The sequence below is a fragment of the Bufo bufo genome, chromosome 5 (assembly GCF_905171765.1).
Source record: "Bufo bufo chromosome 5, aBufBuf1.1, whole genome shotgun sequence".
In the NCBI taxonomy this organism is placed as follows: domain Eukaryota; kingdom Metazoa; phylum Chordata; class Amphibia; order Anura; family Bufonidae; genus Bufo; species Bufo bufo.
In genome coordinates this window covers 369,881,070-369,905,818 of record NC_053393.1, presented here as the reverse complement: position 1 = coordinate 369,905,818, position 24,749 = coordinate 369,881,070, and the positions used below count along the sequence as shown (strand labels likewise).

The window sequence follows — 24,749 nt, the reverse complement described above, 5'->3', positions numbered from 1 at the left end:
TTTATTTTTTGGGCGACTTTTTGATTGCTTGGTATTACACTTTTTGTAATGTAAGGTGACAAAAAATGCCTTTGACACTTTTTTACGGTGTTCACATGAGAGATTAGGTCATGTGATATTTTTATACAGCAGGTTCTTACAGACCCAGCGATACATAAATTAAAAAAGTATATAAGGTAAGTTTTACACAACGATATTTTTGAAACAAAAATAAAAAAAATCGTGTTTTAGTGTCTCAATAGTCTGAGAGCCATAATTTTTTTATATTTTTTGAGCGATTGTCTTAGGCAGGGAATGAAGGTATGAGGGATGAAGTGACGCTTAGATTGGTACTATTTTGGGGGGAATACGCCTTTTTGATCGCTTGGTGTTGCACTTTTAGTGATGTAAGGTGACAAAACAAAAAGTTTTTTTAGCACAGTTTTTATTTTTTTATTTTTTTTTACAGTGTTCACCTGAGCGGTCAGGTCATGTGATATTTTCATAGAGCCGGACGATACGGATGCGGCAATACCTAATATGTCTACTTTTCTTTTTTTCCCTATTTTTTTTTTTTAAATTTTAACTTTATTTTTTTATTTCTTTGTTCACTGTATTTTTTGTCCCACTCTGGGACTTCAACTTTTGGGGGTCTGATCCCCTTTACAACGCATCACAATACTTTGGCTGTAAGTGTATTACACACTATAATACACCAGCCAGATTGCCTGTGAGATCCAGGGGGCTGGATCTCACAGGCTGTCACGGAAGGCAGCAACGATGCCCAAGGAAGGCATTGGACTGCCTTTCTGGCCATCGGGTTCCCGTCACAGCAGCGCGGGGACCCGATCGCTGCTCCGATCCCCGCCAGGACATTGCACATGCCGCAGTCAGCGCTGACCGTGGCACATCAAATGTTAATGCGCCGGCATCCTGCGGGAGCATACACAGCAGGGGTCCGGCTATCTGTGACTGCTGGACCCCTGCCGCTAATCGGCTCTTGCATCCGGCCGATCAGCGCGCCGCACATACGACGCTGAGTGTTAAGGGGTTAATAAATATCTTTATATATTCTCCCTTATTTCAACGCTGTTAGGTATCTGGAAGTAAAACAATTCACTGACTGTAGTGATAAATAAGGTTCCACCTCTCACTCAAAAATAATAATTCACGGAGAAGGAGAGGAGGTGTGTGAAAGTGTATAAAACTGCAACTTTTATTAGTAAACACTAAAAACTAGTTCATTCGACAGTTCTGGATTTCAGTTCTGGAGGTCCTCGCAACTATGGTTCCTGTGACATTGCCGTTATGCCCCAAGATGTGCATTCTGGGAGTCATTGATGAAGAGTCGTGGTCACACTACCACAGAATCTTCTTAGCGGAAACACCATTTCTAGCTAGAAAGGCAATTGCCATAAGATGGATGGGAGATTCCCCCCCCCCCCCCCCTCGAAGGGACAATGGCTCACTCTTGTGAACCACGCAGTCTCCATGGAGAACATTGTGTATAAGCATAGGGGTGTCCACAAAAATTTGATAAAGTCTGGGGTGACTGGTGTGCCTCTCCTCTCACCTTACACTCATCGCGTCTGCACTCGACGGCTGACGGGTCACATTGATCTTCAAACCAATATTCAGATACTTTATAGCACTGTTATCACTGATGTTAATGTTGGAGCATTTATGTGTGTGATTTGTCTATTCTGTGAATATTGTATGCTGTCAGGGTTAAGAACATGTCCTTTTACATGCTAGAGTCCTGATAAATGTCAATGTCTTTATGTATCACTATTCTCTTGGTATTTCTGAGGCGCCCCTGCGTGGGCCATCACATTGCTACATGTATGCCATACTTGTGTCATTCTCTTTTAATAAAACGAGTTAAAAAAAAAAAAAACACTAAAAACTGCTATCGTCCAATTTAGTAATAGGTCAAGGAATGTAATTTTGGTGGAATCAATTTCCGAGGTCAAAAATAGGCCATAGTTGTTTATATTTAAGGCCTCCATAAATTCATTAAACTCTTTTGTGGTCCTATTTCAAAATATCAGTACATAATCGTTTAGGGAATCATCCCCAATGTTTATCCACATGTTAAGTTCCTAAAAATCAATAACTTGTGTGGGATACTTATGTGGATTTCATTAGTGGACTCGATATTTCACTGTGCCAATCCAGTTTCATTTCTCTCCCCCCTTCACAGAGGGAATGGTTTTGGCTGCAGTGTTATTATGCACACGATCACTGGCGCTGTTACCTCCTGAGCTCAGTGACCGTCTAGTGGTGTGCTAACAACATCACACCCACCTGAGCGCTGTGGAGGTGATTGTTCACTAGTTGAGCAAATACATTCCCCTGCTGGCAGTAGTGGGTGGCGAAGGTATTTGTCCAATACCTAACTCTAGCCAACCCTTGTCGCTCATGACCTACGTGTTCAAGTCTCCGGAGCGTCGATTAGTCACACTGTTCCATATATGGAATTTTTCATTAGGTTTTCACTCCTGTTTCCACTGTTTTTGGTGTATACTAATAAAATGGTGTATACTAATAAAAGTTACAGTTATATCTGGAAATAACCTTCAAGCTCACATACCTTCTGTGAGGAGATCGGCTTCTTCTCCAGGGTGATCTGCTACGTCTAAGGGGTGAACGTGACCTCCTTCGTCCAGGAGACCTACTTGAACGTCTTCTAGAAGGGGACCATCGAGCAGGGCTGGCTTCTTTCACCCTTTCATGCCTTGCAAGAACGTCTTCTCTGCCTCTTGCTCTAAACAAATAGAGGGGTTTATTATAAATTTCTTTACAATTTCCCATAGAAATGCTAGATTTACATTTAGTTAGGACTTCCATCCAAAATGGCCACAAATTTAAAATCAGGCGTTGTGATAAAGAGGATGACCAAACTGGTAGTTTTGTTTTAAAACAGGATTGTATGTTGTACTAGGACCTGTTGGTTCCATTCTTCTATTGACCATGCATGCTAAGGCTGACTTAAAGGGGTATCCTAGGATCCTCATATTGATAACCTATCCTCAGGATAGGTCATCATTATCAGATTGGTGAGGATCTCATAGCCCGTACCCCCACCATTCAGCAGTTGATAGGTCCAGAGGGTGCAGGGATGCGAGGTGTCAGACCCTCACCAATCAGATACTGATGACTAATCCTGAGGATAGGACATTAATATCAGGATCCTGGAATTCCCCTTTAATAATATATGAACATGGTAAATATTTTAGTGCAAATCATCTTTACATACTACATTTTAATCTGAGCAATGCATCACAGGGAAAGTTATTTTAATTTTATTTTTTTAAAGGGGTTGGTCAATTTTATACCTGACGAATCTTACCGTATACGTTAAACGGATCAGACTGATGCCATACAGTGGCATCCGTTCAAAACTGTAGTTCCATTGTAAAAAATTAATACATAAAAAAAATACACATATACACACACACACTTTTTTTTACTATTGTAAAAAAAAAAAAAAAAAAAAGTAATTTTTTTTTTTTTTTACTGGACCGTGCAGGATACAAGAACGTCGTGTGGTGCTTTTTTGTATTCTTTTTTTTTTTCTAATATTTACGTCAAATGGAGGCATAAAATGTGATGTGAACCCACCCTTGCTCATACAGTTTTATTAAATATTCATGGCCCTTTTGATGATTAATTGTAGCACAACCTAACGTCCCATTTGAGTGATCAAACAAGTTGTTGTTGCCCTCCTGCATTGAAAAGCAGGGTGCCTGCCATATGTGCATGCATCTGTAGTCGAGTGCGCTGTGTTTCAAGGGAGGAGGCGGGATGACGTCTTGGTCACATCTCCCTTCATGTGCGCTATCCAAAGGGGACAGTAGGCTGGCCAAGTGGTGGGGGAGTAGCTTCAATTACAGTCCAAATACTTCCAATAGCCACTACTCTGCATTTTTTGTTCACATAGCCATGAGAGCTTATTTTTTGAGGAACAAGGTGTATCTTTTAAAGCCACCATTTAATTTACCATATCTGGTATAGGAAAAAGTTATTTGCGGGGTGAACATGAAATAAAAAAAGAAATTCCACCAAGGTTTCTTTTAGGTTTTAATATTACAGCGCTCACTGTGCACTAAAAATTACATCTTTATTTTGCAAGTCTGATACCAAATTTGTATAATTTTTATGTTTTACTTCTTTTAGCAGACACCAGCGGCTCATGTCCTCAACTGGCAGTAATGCCGATCGCAGACATTTAAACCCTTAGATGCCGTGGTCAATCCTGATTTTTTTGTTTATTTTTAAATATAAAATTGGGAAAGGGAGTAATTTGAATTTATGTTTGTGTTTATTTTAAATATTTTTTGTCCCCTTAGAGGACTTGAACATGACTGTCTGATCACTTGTCCCATAGACTGCAATGATGTCTCAGTCATGGCTTTTCAGCCACTTAGCCATGACAGGCCTGGGAACCTTCAGGAGGCCCCAGGATGTCTTGACAACCAATTGGAGCCTGGCAATTTTGCGCCCCTGCCCCTCCCCCACCACACAAATGCCACAGTCACTATTGACCGCAGCATCTGAGGGGTTAAATGACCAGGATCAGCATCAACGCTGATCCAGGTCATTGCCAGCAGGTCCTTGTTATGATATACAACCAGAACCCGCCATGTATGAAGTGAGCTTAGTGTGTGAGCTCCCTCCATACATCCCCCTGCAGGCTAATAAGGTAAATGTACAGCATTATGCCTTAAGGGCTTAATAAACAGTTACTAAAGCTTTTACTTCCACATCATGCATCAACATTACAAACTGGAACGAACAGAGTCTTGGCTCGTTTACCTAGGAGAAGACAGTCGTCTCCTCTCCTGTCCACGCCGTTTCCTTTCTACAGATTTACTTTTTGCTCTCCTAGCTGGGGACTGTGTTCGAATAGGGGATAGTTTAGACTTTTTATCTTGAGTAAATGGAGATCTACTATGCCTTGATGTCCTGTCACGCTGTTTAGGAGTAAGACTTCTTGCTTTTGGGCTGCGTACTGGTCGACGGCCTGGGGAGCGGTTTTCCTTTCCAGAAGAAGCATCTTTCGAAGGAGACTTGACAGGTTTTTTGTCTCTCTCTGTATCAGATCTCCTTGGTTTATGCTCCTTTGACTTTGATCTTCTTTCCTTTGATTTACTTCTTCTGGGTAGAGGGGACTTGGACTTCCTACTACGATCTCTAGCCCTACTCTCTGTAGCTACAGGTGATTTCTTCTGGTCTCTTACCCTTACTCTGTCCTCTAAGGGAGATACAGATTTCCTGTTTTTTTCTGGGGATTGTCTGCGCAAGGGTGGAGACTTTTTCACTTGATCTTGGGTTTTGTTTCTTTTAGAAGGACTTTTAGATTTCCTTCTCTCCTTAGACTTACTTCTAGGTACTTTTTCTTTAGGAGTTTCAGAGCTGACTTTATTTTTTTTCTTTTCTGACTTGTGTTTCGTCTTCTCTTTGGACTTACTGCGACTCCGTCTTTTAGCAATGGATTTTGAATCGAGCTCCTGCTTTCCCTTCACATTTGACTTTCCTGATGCTCTTCTTCCATTTCGAATCTTCTCATTGATCTCTCCCTCCTCTTCAGAACCAGAATTGTAACCCTGCAGTATTAAGCCCATGCCAGACTGTACTTTACCTTCCATTAATTCATTGTCAAGCTCTGCTTTGATCATAGCTCGTTGCTTCTCCAAATCTTCCAGCAAGGCAAAGTCATCTAGTTTTGCTCTCTTGGATGGTGAATTGTCATCTTTGTCGGGATCTCCTATCGCTTTCCTCTTGTGTTTCTTATGTTTATGCTTATGTTTGTGTTTTTTGTCCTTGTCTTCTTCAGGAGAATGCTTGTGTTTTTTGTGCTTGCTCCGATGCTTGTGTTTCTTTTTCTTATGTTTACTGTGCTTGACCTGTGGCTGTTCTGCTTCTGAGACCTCTCCATTTTCATCAATGCCACTTTTATCAGATATGTCAGCCTCATTCATACTGCAAAGAGAATAAAATAATGAGAACAATGTTTCAGGATTGAAAATAATGAACATCAAGCACAGTTTATTTCTGTAAATATAACCTTAAAGGGACATTCCAGTCTTACGCATTTATGGCATTCCAAATTTAAAAAAAATAATAATAAATTGATGCCTTATGAGGCATGAGTTTCACCTCTGTGACCTGTATTTACCAGGACAAAAAGGAGTCCAGTGTCCCCATTCACCCTTGACTAGCCACTAGATTGAGGTGAAAGTAGAGGCAGACAGGCTTGTGCGCTGCTCTCTCCATTCAAGTTTATGGGAGTTATAGAAAAAACTGATTGCTGTTTTCAGGCATATGTGGATGCCGTCACCTAAAGATAGTCTGTCAGAAGATTTGTATCTATGGAACTGGACGACCTGTTACATGTGCGCTTGGCAGCTGAAGGCATCTGTGTTGATCCCATGTTCATACGTGCCTGTGTTGCTGAGAAAAATGATGTTTTTAATATATGCAAATGAGCCTCTAGGAGCAAAGGGTGCATTCCCATTGCACCTAGAGGCTCTGCTCTCTCTGTAACTGTCACACGCTCTGCACTTTGATTGACAGGGCCAGGCAGGCGTGATCACATATACACTGTCTAGCCTTGTCAAAGGGCAGAGAACGCAGAGCCTCATGCAGTAAAGGCAGCGTCTCCGTTGCTCCTATAGGCTCATATACATATATTAAAACATAATTTTTCTCAGCAATACGGGCACATATGGACATGGGACCAAGTCAGCCAGTTTCATAGGCACAAATCTGCTAACCGATGCCCTTTAACCTTAGGAAACACCATTAATGTGTAGTTAGTGGGGTCTGACTTTAATCAAGTACAACTAAAGCAATATGTAACCTGCGTCCCTTCAATACTGATAACCATTCCTAAATATCTGCATATTCCTTTCATCACTACATAATTAAATGTGCTGCAACTTTCTAATACTCCACTGCTTTCTGTCAGTGAACCGAAACAATTCTTTCCACATTCCGAGCCTGTATGCCAGTTTAAACAACCCTAGTACTGCACAAGCAGAGCCGGAAATGGAAGTTAAGTTTGCAACAATTTTATCTAATTTATTTTTCAGTTCCCGCAGAGCTCTCAGGATCCTGCCGGTTGTTACTGGAATGCCCACCATCCCCATTGACTATAATGGGGTGTGGCGGAGTTCAGCCTGCTGCCCAGCAAATATGCCGGGATTTGGACAGACAAAAAACGCTGCTAGGACCATCCTTTTAAGCAATGATATTACCTAAGCATATCAAAACCAGAAGGCGTTTATGTAAATGTTACCCAAGTATAGAAATTCTTATGAACTATATATACCAAAATCTCAAGGCTCCTTCATGTCCTGATGATCAACGACGAGAGATCAGCATCCATAAAAAGGAACGGTACACAAACTAGGGAAAACCACGGCAAAAACAGCACGATTTACCGTCCTGAGTGATCTCACTAATGCGATGCTAAACTCTAGAATGAAAGGCTTCTATAGCCTCCCCCCTCCTCCCATTGTATGTGTGATTTCAGGCAGGAGGTAACTGGGAGCTGCTGGCTGTGTGTCAGACTTTATGCACCTATCATAAATTGTCCATACGGCATAGGTAGGTTAGCGTTAGGTCCCGTGCCATTTTGAGATACCTTGACAGGGTGCGTGGGCTTCGGTATGTTCTTGATATAAGACTATATTGGCAAAAGTCTCATTTTAATATCAGCGTATGGGTTTAGCCATATATTGTCAATTGCATTTACAATTGTAGTGCACCCTTTTCAGTGATTTTCTGTTTCGTATAGCCACATCCGCACATTTGTCTTACATGCGGTCTGTTGCGGGCATCCTCCATTGTATGCATTTTTTGCTGGGGATCACATGGGCAGGATTTGCTCCACCAGGTAGAAATGTGCAACAGCATTCGGGGTTTTGAGCATCTTTTGCCTTTTATACAAATTTATTTCGTGATTTTGCTTCTATAGCTTGGCCTAACATTCTGAAAATTGTGATATTAGATCACAGGCATCACCAGCGTGATCTTCTCATCTGTATCTAGGATATTTGGAAAGGTCATTTTATTTCCAATTTAAATGTCTATTCCATGAAGTGTGTCCACACTAATCAAAGCTATGGACAGTGGAGACCGTATTGTGCTGCCTCCGTCACATTTACCTACATATAGCATCTCTTCTCATGTGCCTTACTTCAGTGATTAATTGATTAAAGGGGTTCTGCAGTTTGTTTAAATTGATGATCTATCCTCTGGATAGATTATCAGCATCTGATCGACAGGGGTTTGAGAAGGCAGCGGCGCTCTGCGACCTTCTCACTGTTTACCGCTGGTCAAGTTACGTCTAGTATCAACTTGCCTGGGCGCGGCTAAGCTCCATTCAAGTAAACAGAGCTTAGCCGTGCCCAGGCCAGTTGATACTAGTTGTGACGTCACTGGGCCAGCGTGAAGGCCGCGGCGCTACTGCCAGCGTCGCTGCCTTTTCAAACAGCTGATCGGCGGGGGTCCCGGGTGTCGGACCCCTGACGATCAGATGCTGATGTTCTATCCAGAGGACAGATCATCAGTTTAAACCAGAACCCCTGCAGAACCCCTCGAGCTAAATTACCCCTAGTTCTGTGATCACACTTCCTATAAATATAGACACAGTCTAAGGGGAAGCACTGGCAGGGCTCGCACGAGCCAAAAGCACCATCTCTGCCAAAGCGCCATTTTGCCTAAGCGCTTGGCAGTTAATCATGGCAGTTGGACAGGGCAGGAGACAGATGCTATGTGTACTACTCAAACAAAGTTACACACAGCACAGGTATGCTACGATATTGTCTCACTCAGGCTCTGGCTTCTCTTCTCATCACTATGGCTGTCTACTTTCAAATTCAACCACACCGTCCACCCTCTGTCCCTTCTCTCCACATCAGTCCCTCCCCCCTTCCCTCACCCTTGTTCAGTTCCCATACACTTTACACCCTCATACATTACACTGACCCATCTTCCTCCACGGTGCAGCATAAAAAACACCAATATAAATCTTTCAACTACTTGCTGTCTCTTTCTGTTCTCCGGCTACTAGCTGCAGGGGATATTTCACCAAACCCTGGCCCTCCCTCTGTTGCCAACTTCTCCTCTGCCACAAACAAACTCCAAAAATCTGATTAATGTTCACTGCACGTCCTCTCCAGTCTCTTAACTGCGCACTCTGGAACGCACGGACGGTTCGAAACAAACTACCCACAATCCACAATTTCTTCCTCTCACGCTCTCTGAACTTGCTAGCCCTTACAGAAACCTGGCTTCAACCCTCTGACACTGCTTCCCCTGCCGCCCTATCCTATGGTAGACTTCACTTCTCCCATACCCCCAGACCTGATGACAGGCACGGTGGAGAAGTAGGCATAAAAAGGTCGCATGCCATGGCGACTCGTCTACACAAGAAATAGACAACGACAACAGCTCACCCTGGACGCTATCAATTTGTCAGATCACAATCTGACACAGGACCAGAAAGACGTATTATCACTTGGTCAGAATGTTGTTTCATCAGTGGACTTTGATTTATTCTCTACTATCGTGGACATCAATAAATTTGTGAGGAATTTGACATTGAAGAGATGTTTCTATGGTTCACCCATACTATCAGGAGATTCTGAGAACGATACAGATTCTGTGGCCAATAATATATACACCAATGTATCATTCAAGGAACAAGTCTCAGGGATCTCCAGTCTGAAAACATAGATTTTTCAGAAACTACGGTCGGACAGGATTTCAGGGTGACTAATGCCAAATATTATCCTATTAAGTCCCGTACACCGAGCATGGATGTATTTCAGGAGGTTATGGAATAGGAATTAATGCTGATATACAATTCTAAACCCCCCAAAAAGAGAATCTAAATAATAAATAACAGCGTTAGAGAATAAAACAGACCTTGTATTTAAAAAGGCGGACAAAGGGGGCTCAGTGGTAGTGTTAGATAAGAAGTCTTACCATCAACAAATGCTAGAGGCTGTCTGATGTTACTACGTATCTGAAATTACAACATAACCCCTTGTTAAAATATAAGGAGGAATTAGTTTTTATTCTAAATAAGGGGAAAGATAGTGGGTTTAATAACTAGAAACAATATGATTTCTTAAATGTTGATACTCCGGTTACTCCAATTATACATGCCCTTCCAAAAGTACTCAAAAATGTAAATCCACCTCCATTACGTCCTATAGTGTCGGGCATCGGCTCACTGACAGAATGAGTGGTTGGATTCATTGTTACAACCACTGGTCAAGAGAGTCCCTGGGTACATGAAGGATACGACTGATGTGCTCAGGAATACGTGTGACCTACATTACATGTGGTTTCACTATATCCTTCCATCCCACATAAGATTGCTCTGCTGGCACTGGAATACCATTTACACAAATACAGTAAACACCCTGATCTGTTTAGAGACTACATTTTGGAAGTAACCTCATATTTAACACACAATTATTTTTCCTTTGATAATGTATTCTATGTTCAGACTACAGGAGGATCGATGGGGGCCAAATTTTCCCCTTCATTGGCCAATCTTACAATGGCCTATTGGGAGGAGAGAGAATCCTTTTTAGGAGGCATTAGTCTGGTATGGCAGATACATCGATGACCTGCTCCTCATATGGAGGGGCGATGTATCTGCCATACCAGATTTCATAACACATGTAAATGATACCATTAATCTGAAATTTGTTCATATGCAGGATCATCCACACTGTTCATTTTTTTGTTTGAAATTGACAGGAACCATTGATCATACAATTCATACAGAAACGTTTCGCAAAGAAATATCGGGCAATACCATCCTTAAAGCCAATAGTCACCATCCCACCCACACAATTAAAGCAATACCGGTGGGAGAATTTACACGTGCCCGTAGAAATAACAGCACAGATGCTGCATTTTTCAGCGAATCAGAATTGATTTGGAAACATCTGCAAGCCAGAGGATACCCAGACGGGATGTTATCCAGAGGCTTTAATATAGCCAAAAATAGGTCAAGAACAGGCCTTCTATACAAAACTTCTAATAATAAATATACAAATAAAAATAAATTTACCACAGATAATAAAAATGATTCTAAACCCACTCTGGTACTAACATACAGTCGTCAATTCAGATTGATACAAAAGACAATCAATAAGTGTCTTCCTATCTTATATGAAGATGATATACTTCGGGAGATACTGAAAAGTGGTTGCCGAATATTTTCTAGACGGCCTAATACTCTTGCCACAACGTTGTCACCTACTATGTATACACGCACTAGAAATCAGCTTTCAGGAACTGGGCTAAAATATACAGGTTTCATGAAATGTGGGGGTTATCCTTGCAAAACATGCCAAGTGGCCTCACCTACCAAAGAATTTCACAACTCAGCACATACAGAAAAATGTTCTATTAAAAGTCACATAAGCTGCAATACTATAGGAGTAATTTATATCATTAAATGTACTACCGATGTACGGTACAAGTAGAAAATACAAGGAAAGATTAGGAGAGCGTGTGGACTACATCTCTAACCCCAGCCAACCACTTTATTAATGTACACAATCGCAGTCTCTGGTTTCAGTACGTTTGCAATAGAGAAAGTGGCGGTCTCAATCAGGGGAGGAGATATCAAGAAAAATATTCTTTTACGTGAGGCTTTCTGGATTTTCAGATTAAACACCAGATACCCACAAGGTCTGAACCTAAAAAAGGAGTTTATGTATTTGTACTAAGTTTGTCATACCTAAAAATAATTTAGTTCTATTCAAAGCCGTTTGTTTTTACATTTGCTTTTATATTTGCAAACTCTCTCATCTCTTGGCATCACTGACCTGGCCCTCTCCTGGACCACATCATACCTCACAGACCGGATGTTTAGCGTCTCCCACTCTCGCACCACCTCCTCATCTCATTTTCTCTCTGCTGGTGTCCCGCAAGGCTCTGTCCTAGGACCCCTGCTCTTCTCCATCTACACTTTTGGCCTGGGAAAGCTCATAGAGTCCCATGCCTTCCAGTATCACTCCTACGCTGACGACACACAAATCTACCTCTCTGGTCCAGACATCACCACCTTACTATCAAGAATCCCACAATGCCTATCTTCTATATCATCCTTCTTCACCTCTTGTTTTCTAAAACTTAACATAGATAAGACAGAATTCATAATCTTTCCCCCATCTTGTTCAACCCCCACAACAGACCTATCTATCATGACCAATGGCTGCACACTCTCCCCGGTCAACAAAGTCCGCTGCCTTGGAGTGACCTTGGATTCTGCCCTTTCCTTCTGACCGCAAATCCAAGCCCTTTCCACCACCTGCCGCCTCCAACTCAAAAACAACTCGTCTTGTTTATGATTAGTGCAATTGTCTGTATTATGTATGTGCACCCCTTATATGTACAGCGCTATGCACTGGAAGTTCCGCTTCATAGAACAATCCTTTTTCTTGCCTATGTATATTTCGGCTTGTATTTGCACCATGCGATTTTTGAGAAACACAATTAATCTGCATGGGGTATTGCATCCGAATTGGGGTCCGGACTCCCCTCTGGACACATCCGCATGCAAGTTTATGTTATGTAAAAGGCGGTGATGTATTTTATAGTGCATTTATGTATTTGTATATTCTGTTTTATTTCATCACGGGTGTAGACATGTTTGAGCAGGTATCGGTCACGCCCTGGATCGGGTCCCCCCCCCCATTACACTGGGAGGACCTATTTAAGTCCATGGTGAGGCAAATATACCTTGTTATGATTAAGAACACAATTGTTTGAAATGCGTAAATGTGTGTGAGTGGGAGAAGGTGCCACTGGATGTTTAGATTTGTGGAAATAAAGACCAGACCTAAAGATCCATACAAGTGCTGGAATCCTGTTTTTTTACCACTTTCTCCACAGTGCACATTTCAGATCATTCCCCCTGTACCCTTTTACCCTCTCTCACATTCCCCTCTTTTGAGGTTCACACCATTAGGCTCCATTCACAAGTCCGCAATTGTGGTCCGCATCCGTTCCGCAATTGTGCGGAACGGGTGCAGACCCATTCATTCTCTAAGGGGACGGAATAGATGCGAACAGCACACAGTGTGCTGCCCGCATCCGCATCGCGCCGTCGATCTTCCGGTCTGCAGCTCCGGAAATAAATAGAACATGTCCTATTCTTGTAATAGGCATTTCTATGGAGTGCCGGCCTGGTGTATTGCGGATCCGCAATGCACTACGGACGTGTGAATAGACCCTTAGGCTCCATTCACACGTCCGCAAAATGGGTCCACATCCTTTCCGCAATTTTGCGGAACGGGTGCGGACCCATTCATTCTCTATGGGGACGGAATGGATGCGGACAGCACACAGTGTGCTGTCTGCAGCCGCAATTGCGGAGCGCGGCCCCGATTTTGGGTCCGCAGCTCCGCAAAAAGATAGAGCATGTCCTATTTTTGTCCGCAGCTTGCGGACAAGAATAGGCATTTCTATGGGGGTGACGGGCTGGTGTGTTGCGGACCCGCAATTTGCGGGTCCGCAACACACCACGGACGTGTGAATGTAGCCTTAGACTCTCACATCCATTCCCCCTGAGAGTTGCAGTTGTCTATCGTCCCCCAGGCTCCCCCCACCAATTTCTGGATCACTTTGCAGCTTGGCTTCCTCACTTCCTATCTTCTAAATCACCAACTCTTATTATGGGTGATTTTAATATCCCCATTGATGATCCCATCTCCCCACAAGCCGCTCACTTTCTTTCTTTAACCTCCTTTCTTGGCCTATCACAACTTACTTCCCCTGCCACGCATGAACAGGACAATATACTTGATCTAGTCTTCTTCTGTCATTGCTCAGTCTCAAACTTTAGTAACTTATCCTTCCCACTTTCTGACCACAATCTCCGTTCATTTACCATAAAGACCTCTCGCTTTTCTCATGGCAATCCTACTTTTCACATGTACAGAAACCTACACAACATTAACTGCCAGCAACTTACTAACACCCTATAACTAGCTCTTACCCCAATCACTTCCCTCCCCTGTCCAGACTTGGCTGCCAATCATTACAAACAGACCCTCAAAACCACCCTAGATGAAGTTGCTCCAATATCAACACGACCCTCTCGACACAGAATTATTATTATTTACCAGTACAAACCTTGAGCGCTTCAGCTGGTCACATGTGAACAATTCTTTACTGGAGCATTGCTGACAACGGCGAATACATGTGTCAAGATGTTTTCTCAAGAAAATTTATGAAAACCTGTTCGGATTGAGATGAGGATAACCGTCATAACGACCCTAAGGATACGACCATGCATGGCAGGCCTGCTGTGGGTTTTCCCAAATGGTGCGGATAAATTATCATGGATATGCCATGGGTTTCGCGCTCTGCATTGCAAAACATTAAATCTGCGGCAGATATCCATAACATAAATTCACGTGTTGTGCAGGTAAAGGACATCTGTCAGCAGATTTGTACCCATGAAACTGGCTGACCTGTTACATGTGCGCTTGGCAGCTGAAGACATCCGAGTTTGTCCAATGTTCATATGTGTCCGCATTGCTGAGAAAAATAATGAATATATGCAAATAAGCCTCTAGGAGCAATGGGGGCGTTGCCGTTACACCTAGAGGCTCTGCTCTCTCTGCGCTTTAATTCACAGGGTCAGGCATGATGATGTCCATGCTGCCTGGCCTTGTCAATCGAAGTGCAGATGGAACAGGCAGCCAGTTTCAGAGCTGCCGACTTAAAATGTCTTCCACTTTACAGTAAGAGTAAATGCTGTGGTGTTTTGGGGTGGGTCCGTATACACCCCCTAAGCTGCATCCAAGGCATCTCACTATGCTAGAATCCTACCACTGATGAAGGGCAAACACCCCAAGACAGTTGTCTGTCTTGTTCCAAGGCTGTTAAAAAGTCAGACTGATTCATAGGGAGCCACTTTTACATGCTGCAAATGCAACATGACAGGCGCACAAAAACCCACCCAAGTTGGATCTTTGTGCGACTGTCACGTCGCAGTGTGAAACCATTGACTATCATTAGAAAAAATGCTGCGCCACATGTCGTTGTGTAGCTCTGCGTCCACATTTACACTGATTAGTGAATGGCAGCATGGTGACTTAGTTATCCAGCACTGGTTCAAATCCAATCAAAGGAGTCAAATCAATCCACATATTCTCTCCTGGTTTGCATGGGTTTCCTCTGTGATCTACTGGGGGTAGGAACTTGTGTGAACTGCAACAACCTATGTACAGAGCTGTGGAATATACTGCCACATAAAAAATACTGCCGATGGGAGGCAGAGACCAATCAGAAATGTATACCATCTCCTGTTCAGATGTCATACTTATCTAGTGGAAATACCTTTTAAATTCTAAGGCTGCATTTACACGAGCCAATAATCGTCCAGATTATTGCAAACAACCGTTCCTGCGTCGTTCCAGACAATCTGCCCATGTAAACGTGCCACCAATCAACCAATGAACGAGCGAAACGCTTGTCGGGTCATCCTGTCGTTCATACAGGCACCACCAGTCATGGTTTCTGGGCAGCAGATCGTGTGGTTTAAACCGTGATCTGCTGCTCAGAAACCATCAATCTGTATGACGGAAAGGGACTGCAATAGCTAAATGTGTCCACACGGTGAATACGGAAATCCTGACATTTTTTCCGGGGCCCTGCAGTTTGTCTTATAGTCACCTCTCTTTTGGAACAGTAAGAGTGTCTGAGGAAGAAAATCTGCACCAAAACCACACAAATTTGTAGTATTTTTGATGCGTTTTTTTTCCCGCTGATTTTCCCCAGATCTCACCCTTCCATTTAAAAAAAACCAAAAAAACAATTGACATGCTGCAGATTTCATTATCCGCACAGTAGGTCAATTTCCACACCTAAGGAAAAAAAAATAATCTAGTGTAACTTGTTGCTACTGTATTGCGCTGTGGTTTTTCCAAATAAAAAAAAAAACATGCAACATCCGGGGCTGATGGATGCAGATCTAATCAACTTGAATGGGTCCGCGATCCGTCTGAACTGCAAAAAAATAGACCTTGTTCTATTTCTTTGCGGTGCAGAGGCACAGACCGAAACGCCACGGAAGCACTCCGTAGTGGACTTTTGTTCCATTCCTCCACAACATATCTTACAGATTGTGGACCCATTCAAGTGAATGGGTTTGCATCCGTGAAATGGCGCACACATGGCCGGTGCCTGTATACTGCGGACCAGCTGTTTGGGGGCCGCAACACGGGCATGGCTGGCACGCGTTCGTGTGTGTGAGCCCTTAGATCGAGAACTGCACTGGAAAAAGGGGCGAGTATAAGGACTTTTTTTTTTAACAGGACTTTTTCAACTAACTTTATAAATAAAATAAAAAATCACAACTCCCCTTAAAGGGAACCTGTCAGCAGGATTTTGGGTATAGAGCCGAGGACATGGGTTGCTAGATGGCCACTAGCACATCCGCAATATCCAGTCCCCATAGCTCTGTGTGCTTTTATTGTGTAAAAAAACCGATTTGATACATATGCAAATTAACCTGAGATGAGTCTGAGCTTGAAAATATGACTCTTCTCTGGTCACACAAGATATGACTTATGTTAATTTGCATAAAAGGTGGGAAGTACAAAAATGCAGAATAGTTATTGAATTTGTCTGCAAATGAAATTAAAAGTGTAATTTATATGTTTAGGGTAACACAATGAACATTTAGAAACGCTCAGTGAGGGTAGCATAGTAGAGGTGACAGGTTCCCTTTAAACCCTTCATTCCCAGCTACGTACATGTACGGCAGTAGTGCGGGGTTTAAAGATGCCACCCGCTCCCCTTTTCAAAAGCAGATCCCTGAGGCTAATGTCTGTGATCAGCGATAACACCGATTGCAGCCACGGGACCACGGTATGAGAGTGCTAAAACCGGAAGCGCAAGCTACCCGGCCAAGGGCGCCTACTCCTGGCTGAGATCCGGGAAGGTGTTCCGTGGTAGTAACAGGCCTGAGTCTGTACAAGGCTTCTAGGCCGATTACTAGTATATTCCAATGCTATCCTGCAGGAGGCAGCACTGCATATGAATATAATGAATTCTTTATTTTATAATGGATAGATATCCATTACCGAATACAAGCTGCAATCTAATAATTGCATGACAAATAAAAAAAAGTAAATATATATATATATATATATATATATATATATATATATGTATATGTATTTTATATATAAGAATTCAAATTGCCCTCTTTCCCTAGAATAAAAATACAAAACAATAAACATCATGGGCATCGCCATGTCCAAGAACGCCCATACTAATAAAATCTAAAAATATGTATCCTATACGTGGAACGTACACTACATTGAATGCAAAAGTAAATAAGTGCAACTTGGCCCGCAAAAAATCAAGCCCTCATATGGGAATGTAAAATAAAAAAATAAAAAAGTTATGGCTACAGGAAGGCTAGGACTAAAAAAACAAAAATGCAAAAACAGAAAAACCTTGTGGATTAAAGGGGTTGTGTAGTCTATAGCTTTTAAACTATCTATAGAAATCATTCAGTTTTGTAATACTGTACTAGACACTCTGCCCACATACCTTTCTGCACAGGAGAATGGTAAGGCCCAAATAATAGCCCTGTGCAATGCATCCGGCACGATCTAAGGATAGGTCATCAATATTAAAAGCCCGGAGAACCCCTTTAACGGAATACTACTACTAGAATAATCAGATATGGAGATTTATTAAGACTGGCTTTCCCATACGCCAGCCGGAGTGAGATGCGCCTAATTTACTGAGAGGCGGATCTCTGGCGCTCCGTGTGCCAAAAGTTTAAATCTACTTGAGCTATAACTTATGCCAGTTTGTGGAGTTAGGGTTGTTTCACACGAGCGAGTCCATTGCGGGAATCACGCTCCGTGTGGGAGTGTGACCCTTCGCTCTGGACTTGCAGGAGCGCACGGCATTATCATGATTTATAATGCTATGTGTCTCTGCTTGGCCTTATTTCTACAGAATCATAGTGAGATACAGCCGACAGTATGATTCTGTAGAAAAAAGGCCATGCCGAGACACATAGCATTATATAAATCATGATAATGCCGTGCGCTCCTGCAAGTCCAGAGCGGAGGATCACACTCCCACACGGAGCGTGATTCCCGCAATGGACTCGCTCGTGTGAAACAGCCCTAAGGGTACTTTCACACTTGCGGCAGAAGATTCCGGCAGGCAGTTCTGTCAAACCGTATGTAAACTAATGGCATTTGTCATACGGATCAGGATCCGTCTCTCCGGTCCCATCCGGAAAAACAGATCGAGCATTTATTTTTTTCAAATTTTTTGCGGACTCAGCATGCGCAGACCGCAATGCCGGATCCGTTTTGCCGAAACACTCAGGGCCGTATCCGGCATTAATGCACGTCAATGGGAAAAAATGCTGGCAAGTGTTCCGGAATTTTGGACGGAGATGAAACCGCAGCATGCTGCGGTAATATCTCCATCCTGAAAAGTCAAAAAGACTGAACTGATGCATCCTGAACGGATTGCTCTCCATTCAGAATGCATAGGGGTAAAACTGATCAGTTCTTTTCCGGTATAGAGCCCCTAGAACAGAACTCTATGCCGGAAAAGAATAACGCTAGTGTCAGAGTACCCTAAGGTATAGTAAATCTGGCAGGCTGTGGAAGCTCCTCCCCTCCAGCTAAGCCCCACCCTTTTCTTGCCAATTTAGAAAAGTTTCCAGAAGTCTAAAAAGTCGCTAATTATGGCACAAATATGTCGTACAACATTCTTAAGTCACAATAGTGGCATAACAGGTTTTATAAATCCCTTTCATAGTTTTACAACAGCTTCATCACAGTGAGTACTCACATGTACAGTCATGAGAAAAACCTAGTGCACCCGCTCTGACTTCTACGGTTTTATGCATCAGGATATAACAAAAAAAAATCCAGGCCTCAGAAGGACTAAAAATAAGGTAAATGCAACCTCAGATCTACAACGCATTAAAGAGGTGCCGTCAGCACGATCAACCCTTTTAAATCAGGCATACTGGTAGGTTCATCATGCTGATTAATATGATACCTTTCTTTTGTCTGTATGTTAAACAGCTGAAGAGATATCTGCATTTCTATTCACATGCAAATGAGCACATTGGAGCACCAGGGGGCAGGGCTGAATCCTTGGAGCACTGTTTTTGTAATACCCCTGTTCTCTGCACACTCCTCCCTCCACTTGATTGACAGGCTAGACATCAGCATGCTGATGGCAGAGCTGTGTCCTGCATGTACATAACATATACACTACTTACTGTAGCCTTAGCATGTTGAGAACAGAGGTTTTCTATACTTAGAAAGCTAATACATATAACTGGTGTCTAGGTCATCAAATAGGCAGGGATCCAACTCCTGACACACTGGCCACACAGTGCTGCATTCTGTCCACTGTCTACCTGTTAGCCATCGACATCGCAGTGAAGAGAACAATGAAGAGAATGCAGCACTCACACGACCCATCTAATATTGATGACCTATCCTGAGGAAACTGGCCGACTTGTTTAAGAGAGCCCTGCATAAACAAACACCCACAAACCTCAATGATCTGAAAAGAAGAATTGGCCCAAATTTCTCCAGAACAAAGTGAGAGACTGAAAGGCACACAGAAAACAATTACTTCCAATTATCGTTGCCAAAGATGGTTCTACAAGCTGGTGATTCATGGGGTGTTTTTCACACATGGATTTTCCATTGTGGCCTCATTTTTGGTGAATAATGGCGGGTGGAATCTGTTGTGTTTTGTTGTTCATCGGAGTTTGCAGTTATCTCATTTTAAGACCTTCTAAGTACAATTTTTTTTATTGTGTCCTAATATGTAAAACCATTGAATTCAAGAGTGTAGATTGTTTTTTCTCATGACCGCCTGTCTCTAGGTGATGTCATGTTGCTAATAAAAAGGGTGCACATTGTTTTTCCTATGACTGCCTGTCTCTAAGTGATGTCACGTTGTTAATAAACCGTCAAAAAAGAACACACAGGAGACGGGGAGAGGAACATAAGAGCGGCTTCTACATGGGCACTTTAAGGCTGCGTTCACATGGGCGAGATTTCCGCGCGGGTGCAATGCGGTAGGTGAACGCATTGCACCCGCACTGAATCTGGACCCATTCATTTCAATGGGGCTGTTCAGATGAGCGATGATTTTCACGCATCACTTATGCGTTGCGTGAAAATCGCAGCATGCTCTATATTCTGCGTTTTTCACGCAACGCAGGCCCCATAGAAGTGAATGGGGTTGCGTGAAAATCGCAAGCATCCGCAAGCAAGTGCGGATGCTGTGCGATTTTCACGCATGGTTGCTAGGTGACAGTCTATTCACTGTATTATTTTCCCTTATAACATGGTTATAAGGGAAAATAATAGCATTCTGAAAACAGAATGCATAGTAAGTGATCAGTTGAGGGTTAAAAAAAATTAAAAAAATTAACTCACCTTCTCCGTTTGTTCGCGTAAGTCCCGGTCTCTTCTTTACTTCTCAAAAGATGAACTATGGGCTAAAGGACCTTTGGTGACGTAAGATCACATGCTCCAATCACATGGTCCATCACCGCGGTGATGGACCATGTGATTGGAGCATGTGATCTGACGTCACCAAAGGTCCTTTAGCCCATAGTTTATCTTTTAAAGAACTAAAGACCGGGAGAACTACGCGAACAACAGGAGAAGGTGAGTTAATTTTTTTTAACCCTCAACTGATCACCTACTAAGCATTCTGTTTTCAGAATGCTATTATTTTCCCTTATAACCATGTTATAAGGGAAAATAATAACATCTACACAACACCGAACCCAAACCTGAACTTCTGTGAAGAAGTTCGGGTCTGGGTACCACAGTCGGTTTTTTATCACGCGCGTGCAAAACACATTGCACACGCACGATAAAAACTGAACATCGGAACGCAATCGCAGTCAAAACTGACTGCAATTGCATTCCTACTCGCGCGGGTTTGCCGCAACACACCGGGACGCATCCGGAACTAATCCGGACACGCTCGTGTGAACGCAGCCTAAGACATGATGCGAAGATGCTTCTTACATTTCTGTAGAGCCACCTTAGTGCTGCAGATGGCGACCAAAATGGTCGCCAATGCGACTTAGAATTGTAAAATGGCAACAAGTTTGTAGTCTTGTCGCCATTTGCGCCTAGACCCTCTTCTGCTCTGCCGCTTTAAGAAAAAAAGGCTTTCATCCAGCAGACGTCTGCTGGGTGAAGATCCGGCCCTCACACTACCCGGCATAGAGGGTGGGCGTGGCTTGGGTTTCTGCGTCTTGGGCTCCCGTCTCCAGCAGTTTGGCAAGTAAGAATCTGTGCTGTGGAAGTGAGCTTCTGGAGACATGTCAACTAGGGACGCACAGAGCTCCCGCACAGTCCATGGCTTTTAACGCTAGGCATGCAGATTTATTAGTGTGTTTTATAGGACTGGGTCCCCTTGAAGTCACAAGGAGAAGCCAGAGATCGGTAAACCCTTAAAAAATGTATAAGCACCGACTGTGCTGGTTTTACACCACAGTATGTCGGTGGGACCCCCCGTCCTCGCCTGCGTAGCACTAACCGGTTCACATAGCATTAGGCCTCCTGCACACGAACGTGTGCTGCCCGTTGCCGTATTGCAGACCGCATCTGAGGATCCGCAATACACGGGGGCCACTACGGAGTGCTTTCGTGGGGTTTCGTCCCGTATTTCCGTTCCGCAAAAAGATAGTACATGTCCAATCTTTCTGCGGAACTTTAAAGTGAATGGGTCTGCGATCCGCTGCCCCACGGTCGGTGTTCGTGCATTGCGTCTCGCATTTTGGGGGCCGCAGCACGGCCACGGGGTGCACATATTCGTGTGCAGGAGACCTTATATTGATTTATGATGCTATGTAACCCTTAGGCCCCTTGCAGACTAGTGTGAGCGGATTAGGTCCAGATGCTTCAGTGAAAAATGCCCAATTTTGCAGGCAAGTTCAGTCAGTTTTGCCTGCGATCACGTTCAGTTTTTTTTCGTGCGGGTGCAATGTGATTTTATGCATTTTGCACACACGTGATTAAAAATACTGAAGGTTTACAAACAACATCTCGTAGCAACCATCCGTGAAATACGCATCGCACCCGCACTTGCTTGCTATAGAGATACACTTCTGCGCTCCCATATGTGCAAATCCTGTGTTCTATCCTGCTAGTATTAGCAGGATGCCGCTGCTGGATATAGGTTCCAGTCCCCCTGATAGGGCTGGCAATGGAATAAAGTATATCTATGTATGTTAATATTATATCCGCGCAGGCTTTTATTAATAAATTCAGACAATCTATATCCTTCTTCACAAGTTCCTTTAGATTCACATGTACAATTGCATAGTTTCCTACCTTAAAGAGGACCTTTCATTACAATAAAAAAAATCTAAATTAAGTAGGCTGACATGTAGAGCGGCGCCCAGGGATCTCCCTGCACTTACTATTATCCCTGGGCGCCGCGCCGTTCTCCTGGTATAGGCTTCGGTATCTTCAGATTTTCGGCTCAACTGGGAGGAGCCTGCTCTTGTTCTCCTGGGCGTCTCTTTCTCCCAGGCTGGAGTGCTGGCCAATCGCAGCACTCAGCTCATAGCCTGGGAGGAGAAAAAACTCTCAGGATTACAACGGCAGGCTCCTCCCAGTTGAGCCGAAAATCTGAAGATACCGGAGCCTATACCGGGAGAACGGAGCGGCGCCCAGGGATAATAGTAAGTGCAGGGAGATCCCCGGGCGCTGCTCTCCATGTCAGCATACTTAGTTTAGATTTTTTATTGTAATGAAAGGTCCTCTTTAAAAGGTTGTAATCGCTTGTTCTTCTATGCGGACATGAGCCGGGAGCTTGTTGCGGAGTGTTGTGATCTTCAGCTCTACTGCTGTTTCACGTGCTGGCCCGGCCGGTGGCAGAAGCGCGCACAGGAGCCGCTGTGTAAACAGAAAGCATGTGACGTCACACTTGTTCCTACTGGTACCTCCGTGGGACAATTCTCATCCTACGCGTTTCGGGGCCTGCGGGCTCCTTCGTCAGGGATGTTCGAGCACTGTTGTCCTGCGGAGTATATAGGCATTCTGTTCCGGATATTTTCTTCTGACGTTCAGCAGTCAGCTTCTCCAGGTATGGCCATCGGCCATTTGCCACCGACCGGGCCAGCACGTGAAACAGCAGTAGAGCTGAAGATCACAACACTCCGCAACAAGCTCCCGGCTCATGTCCGCATAGAAGAACAAGCGATTACAACCTTTTAAAGGTAGGAAACTATGCAACTGTACATGTGAATCTAAAGGAACTTGCGAGGAAGGATATAGATTGTCTGAATTTATTAATAAAAGCCTGCGCGGATATAATATTAACATAAAAGAATATTGGTTTGAAACCCCCTTAAAAAAAAAATGTAACTCCTTAAAGGGTTTGTTGGTTACACTCATTTCGTAGACTGGCAGGACCTTTGTTGGTGATCATACTTACCTGATCCTGGCTTGTTTGCTCCCCAGCCCCCTTGCTTGTCTGAAGTCCCTTCATGAAAACGTCCTGTTTGACGACAGCCAATAACTGACCACTGCTTCCCTTGCGTTATGTTAAATGGTCTTGTGATGCAAGGGGAGCAGATCTCCACTGTGGCCAGTGATTGGCTGCAGCGGCATCAAGATAAATGTTTTCATGGAGAAACCCAAGACAAGCAGCGGAGGCCTGGAAGCGAATGAGCAAGGACCCAGCACGAAGCATAATTGTATGCATTTTAAATTTGGCGACTAAAAATTTCATTTGGCGACTACATTTCTCAGGTTAGGAGCCAATGGCTGCACCTGGAACCAGGCAGACCCTATTGTAAGTGAATTGTGCCAGTGGTGGCTCTGCCCATCGTGTTCCCAATTCTACCAACACACAGTGACGTGCACAGCTCCCTCCATGTACAGAAAAGTTTTCAAAAAATGTTGCGGGGTTGGAAAAAATTCAATTGTGTACCAACCGCCGTACTAATAGTGACTAACGGGCATCAGCGCCCACAGATAGGCTTCACTTTACCTGGGACCCTCAGATTCTGAGTGATGGGGCCCACTGCCTTGATTTGGCTCTGCGAGCTCTAAAGGTTTCCGCCCTCGCACAGCGGTGCCCATCAGCACTTGAATGGCCTGGTGGTCGGGGGCGCCACTAGACTAGGCCACCACCATGGTCCCTTGTGCCCAGGATTGGTGATGCCATCTCCTGGCAGCCACTATGCCATCACTAGAAGATGGGGAGGCAAGGCTCCTTGTTAGAAACCCCCCTGGCACCATGAATTTCCACACATGGGAAGAATACGGTGACAGATGCCCGCGCTGAGGTAACATGGGAAGCACATGACACCCCCTCCCCCATGAAAGGGCACACCCCTCACTGCCCCTCCATGCGGGTGACCACTGTGTCCTCGCCGACAAATCGGAGCTAATCCGGGTCGCCATTGTATACACACCATGCAGGTCTCCTCTCACAAGCCCTACGTCCGCTCCGCATCACGGGGAGCGGCGGCGGCTGCATGATACCAGAATAGCATAGGCCGAGCCCCCGCACGTTCGCCAAACACCCCGCAACCAAAACCCATTCCCGCGCAGTCTTTCTTACTCTGGATCTCGCAGCTCCGACTCCACAGCGGCCATTTTCCTCTCAGAGCTCACAGGTTCTCAGGCGACGAGGTTACGGGAGCGGAAGGGGGAATGATTCGTCACCTCCGTGGC

At 43.9% G+C, this 24,749-nt stretch overlaps 1 protein-coding gene across 10 annotated transcripts in view; it reads right to left on the bottom strand.

Annotated features, from left to right (window-relative positions):
* Positions 1 to 24,749, bottom strand: part of PRPF4B (pre-mRNA processing factor 4B) — a 60,752-nt gene extending 36,003 nt beyond the window's left edge. For all 10 annotated transcript variants that reach the window (XR_005778969.1, XR_005778970.1, XR_005778973.1 and 7 more), the window contains exons 1-3: positions 24,637 to 24,749; positions 4,798 to 5,964; positions 2,573 to 2,746 (exon numbers count right to left, since the gene is read on the bottom strand). Coding sequence is in view for 1 of the 10 variants with exons in the window: in XM_040432015.1 (XP_040287949.1) it covers positions 2,573 to 2,746; positions 4,798 to 5,964; positions 24,637 to 24,671 (1,376 nt within the window). In the remaining 9 variants the exon portion in view is untranslated. The remainder of the gene's footprint in view (positions 1 to 2,572; positions 2,747 to 4,797; positions 5,965 to 24,636) is intronic.